The sequence below is a fragment of the Daphnia pulicaria genome, chromosome 8 (genome assembly GCF_021234035.1).
Source record: "Daphnia pulicaria isolate SC F1-1A chromosome 8, SC_F0-13Bv2, whole genome shotgun sequence".
NCBI classification, from domain to species: domain Eukaryota; kingdom Metazoa; phylum Arthropoda; class Branchiopoda; order Diplostraca; family Daphniidae; genus Daphnia; species Daphnia pulicaria.
The window spans coordinates 8,072,287-8,076,972 of record NC_060920.1 but is presented as its reverse complement, the minus strand read 5'-3'; the positions used below and the strand labels follow the sequence as shown (position 1 = coordinate 8,076,972).

Here is a 4,686-nt window from a genome sequence, read left to right as displayed (position 1 = left end):
TGGTCCGTGTTTTCTATACAGAGAAAAAGTCCCCTCAGCAGGAATAGAAAAAGGGACGACCGGTGATGGATGGATCTCGCTGGATGGCCGGATGACTCATCACGACTCTTTAAGCGCGTCCACCCTGTTGGAAATAAAAGGGGTTTTTCGAGGTTTGAGTGACACCGACTCTTGTGTACGTGCGTGTACAACGAGACCACAGAAAGAGAAATGTACAAAAAGGGCCAGCAGAGCTAGAGGGGGGGAGTTGACCGAGACTAATTTGGGACCGATGATCACACGCAAGGACCCGGGTCTCTGCTTAATTGACTTTTTCCAGTCGAGCGAATCGGCCCAGGTGTTTTCCAGTTTCGGTCGGCCACCGAACCCCGTCACCCAATAATACTCTATAACGATAATACGTCTAAATCTAATTGCGATTAGCCGGCTGGAAATCAATAAAAAAGAGCCCAACGATCATTCAAAATTTTTGTTCTCATTTACGTTTGTATTTTGTACAAACAACGACGGCCGCGGGGCCAATCGCTAAGTCGACATAATTAATTTGCTCTCTTTTTTGCATATTGGGGAAAAAACAAACGTTATACAATGATATAAAGTTATACTGTTCAAAATAAACCGACACACAAATGGGACCAAAAAAAAGATCTAATTAGAGGCAGGTGGGAAACTTGAAAATGTGACAAAACGAAAAAAATGTAGATCGTCGATTCAATCGACTTGTTTTGGTTTTGTCCCTATTTTATCTCACACTCTGTCCATGTACGAAAGACCGGCGGGTAGCCTGTTGAAACGCCGCTCCTCAACAACTCGTCAAAGACAAAACAGCGACGGAATGAAACAAAGTCCGTCGGTCAAATTGTGAACAACAACGAGTTGAAGGGGCGAGATTTTGGTTTGAAAATGGATAGAGTGGCAAAACAGTTTCGGCACACACACACACAGGATGAGCGATTAAAAAAAAAACGAAACTGTACACGAATAAACACGAGAGAGAGAGGAAAGAGAAAGGAAGATCAGACACGCAATCGGGTAGACAAGAGAGAAACACTCGCACACGCACAACCTCTTCGAAAAAAGAATCATTTTTTGAAAGAAAAAACCCAACAACGGTTCATAACACACACAAACACCTCGGTCGTATTGTCCGTTTTTCCTTTTTTGATTAGAGGTCAAGAGATCAATCTCAATAGATATCAAAAACACAGAAGACAAACCGAATTGAAACGAGGGTGGGGTCAAATCATTTGAGATTTGTCGAAACAAATAGCACCCACTCGGACGAAAGAAAAAAAAAGAAATATAAAGATGTTTTGAGAGCGTAAGGTTATATAATTAATACAAGCAAAAAGAAAACTCAAAAGACTAGAAAAACAAAAAGAAAAAAATGGGAGGGGGGATAATATATAAACTAAATTGCAAAATTGATTTCTGGTTTGGAAACATTTTTACTTATTTGTTGTTTTTGCCACTAAAGTAAGTGTTTTACATATTCTATAATAGCTTCTTCGTTCTCAATCGAGAAATTATTCTGTGAGATCAGATGTGAAAAAGCCGAAGGGAGTCGATGCGTAAACTCCGCGCGAAAACTGTTACGGATGGGAGGAAAAAGGAAGATAAACAAACATGGAAGGAAACAAAGAGAAAGTTGATTTAATACACGCTGTAAAGATGGTTAAAGTAGTGGTGGTAGTGAACTAGAAAAAATAATAAATCAGTCGAAAAAGTGGGGAAAATTATAAACTCAAGACTTGAACTTCTGTAGGTGGCACGGCCGAGGCGGATAAAGAGAAATGAATCAAACAAACAAGTCGCTAGCAAAAATAGGAGAAACGACAGATAAATCAAGGGTAGGAGGAGTAGGCATAGGGCAGGGAGGGTGTGTCTCTCCACAATTTCCATCTTTTTCGTCTTCTTTTGCGCCTTTTGACGTGAAAGACATTGGTGCTAGACGGTAGCGATAATACACGGCAGCGTGTCGAGCCGGAAACGGTGGCTGGAAAATCAAATCGACGACGACGCTGCCACTGGACTATTCACGCAGTCAGACGTCTGACCAGCTTCCACCAAAGGTAGACGGCCAGGGCAGACACCAGGGGTCCGGCAGCAGAGACCAAGGGGCTGCTAGACAGGACTGCAGAAAGCAAAGGCCATTGCTGACATCCAGTCGCAGAGTTCTGTGTCGTCATAAATAAAAAAAGAACAAGGAAACAAATCGATTAGATTTTCGTCATAAAACACCCAGCAGGAGATCTTCATTATTTATTCATTTCCTTCTTACCCTTTTTTCCCCCCTCGTGTTAGTTTCTAAAGGTAGACTGTAATAATAATAATGGAAAAAAGAAAAACGACCATTTTTCTTTCTACCTTTTTTCCCCCAGTCCGAGTCTCATTTAATTTGATAGGGCTATAAGACACCAAGGGGGGTAGGCCCCGGTACATGAAATACAAAATCCGTCACGAACGGACTCTCGGTCCAGTACCCTCCCATAAAACTAAGCGTTATAAAGCTGCTGCCCTCTTATCAAATGTGAAGTGTGTCTGAAATGAATGGACAGAGGGAATAAAAATTTACCTGAGCTCTGCGGGTGGACGCGAAATGGTCGGCAATGCCGCGCAGGTCACGACCAACTTGGCGCCAATCGGCGGCCGAGGCATCGGCAGCGTCCGTCGCGTCGACTGGTAGCGACGTGTCGAGATCAGCGGTGGTCCGGTGATCGGAAATGTCGGATGAAAGCGGAGAGTAATCGGCGAAGAAACTGACAGTCGACGACGTGGTCGACGGGCTGGGCAGGAGATCAAAGGCTATGGGTGATGTCGCTGCTGAAGACGAGAAAAAAGATGACGTGGCGCTGGTAGGCGTCGACACGGCCGACGACGTTGCAGAAGGCACCGAAGAGCCGACGCTGTCCAGCCGGAAGCGCATCGGCGCCATTCCGCGCCGCATCCGCAAATCTTCACTCGACGGAGACGCCAAGTAGTTCCTCTTGTCCGAAGAATTGATTTTCGGAATCACGTCTGGTAAACAACCTTTTAATTAATAAACAAATAATCAGAAACAAATTTAAAATTAACTATCTAAATTGACTTGATAGAAAAAAACATGTTTGCGTAATTTCAACTAATCAGTAAGTGTGGTGAAAAGGAAAAGAAAAATAAATCTCAGCTTTAAGAAGAAACCAACAGATGGCCACTTTTAACGAGGAGCTTAAATTACGCGCTCCTAAATTTTCACGAACCCTAGCTGCTACTGCTCTTTTTTTTTTCTTTCTTTTCCTCCATCAACAAAGAACTTGATTGTTACTAACGCGCACACACACAAAGTCCCGAAAAAAAGGCAAGTCAGGGCATGTCTTGCCACTTCATTATCGCTGTTGCCACGACAACCGACTGTTGCTCTTTTTATCTCCACCGAAATAAAAACAGCTCGCGGGCACACACAACGAGTATCTCTCTTCTCGCTAATTAACCACAAAGAAGACCAGTTTTCTTTCACACAAAAATATAAACTTGACGGTGGCAGACTATAATTGCGATCTCTTAACTGTCGGATAATTTCAAAGCAATTGAAAAATAATTAAAAAACTGTTGATTGCTTTTCTTCTCCCCTTCTTAATAATTTAGTTTTTAAGAAATAAGTTCTTTTATTTACCTGATGGAGAGGATCTACAGGTGTTGGTCCGTTGGTGATACATGTCTGCTAGTGAGGTGGGCGACGAGGGTGGCGGGTTCTGATGAATAAAAGTGGCAAACACTCCACTTAATTCGCCAACCAATTCCTCCAGATGTTGCACGTATTCGGGACTGGCAGGTGACGACGATTGGAAGATGGTTGATGATTGGAAGGTCGTTGATGATGACGGATAGTAATGGACTTGATCTTCCAATGAGAGAGGGACGGCACCCGCGTGTAAAATCACCGAGAGCACCATTTGTTGAGAGTTAATCAGCAAATCAATTTCGTTTTTTTCTTCTTTCGTTGGTCGAGTTCAAATTCTGTTTCCCAACACCAAAATTTCCAACGTTTGTTCACACTGTAACAAGCCAGGCGCACACGTACACATGGATTATCCTGTGGAGCGGAAATTTTTTGGCTCACTTGAGATTATTACAGAAATCAACCGTAGAACGAGAAACTGACCGAGTCAGAGACTTTGATTAAATTTCTTTTTGGTATAAGAGTAGAAGAGAACGTTCACTTGGAGCTGGTCCGCAACTGACTGTGGCTCGTCCCTCCATGCGTTGGGGGTTTTATCCCCTACCGTGGAACACGGGGGAAGGGGTAGCATGGCGGTGGCATCGTTGTCGTAGAGGGGAGGAGTCATCTATCCACCCCATCCCCAGATTGTAGTGCGTCATTTGGCCGCGAGGGCTGTGAGCGTTCTCTCCCCCCTTTTTTATTTTACGAAAAAGATCACGGGGAGGAGGGGCTTCAGCAGACAGGAGGAGAGGAAGCCATTCGACATGATCTCACATGATTCACCCCGAAAATTGTATTAGACGCTTAATACCATTTCATTTTCAATTAGGTTATCTTTAAAAAATAAAACGAGACGACGAATGAAAAACCCGTTAGCAAATCTATTCGGCATCTCGGTGACATTCTAAAACGACAAATTTGCATAAGATTTAATATGAATGGCGGCAAGTGGAAAAAAAGAGGACGTGTGTTTTTTCAAGGTTCGT

General features: G+C 43.3%; 1 protein-coding gene across 3 annotated transcripts; it reads right to left on the bottom strand.

Annotated features, from left to right (window-relative positions):
- Nucleotides 1-454: 454 nt before the first annotated feature.
- LOC124311339 (uncharacterized serine-rich protein C215.13-like) lies at nt 455-4,217 on the bottom strand. Of its 3 annotated transcripts, XM_046775787.1 has the most exons (4): nt 4,142-4,217; nt 3,653-4,072; nt 2,576-3,030; nt 455-2,177 (listed from the first exon to the last, which is right to left on the bottom strand). In XM_046775787.1, the coding sequence occupies exons 2-4, from the start codon at nt 3,930-3,932 to the stop codon at nt 2,037-2,039; spliced, it is 876 nt and encodes a 291-aa protein (XP_046631743.1). In that variant the 5' UTR covers nt 3,933-4,072; nt 4,142-4,217; the 3' UTR covers nt 455-2,036. The 3 variants fall into 3 exon arrangements, with proteins under 3 accessions (XP_046631743.1, XP_046631742.1, XP_046631744.1); XM_046775786.1 differs by having other exon boundaries at nt 3,653-4,212; XM_046775788.1 differs by having other exon boundaries at nt 2,576-3,018; nt 3,653-4,212.
- Nucleotides 4,218-4,686: the final 469 nt, after the last annotated feature.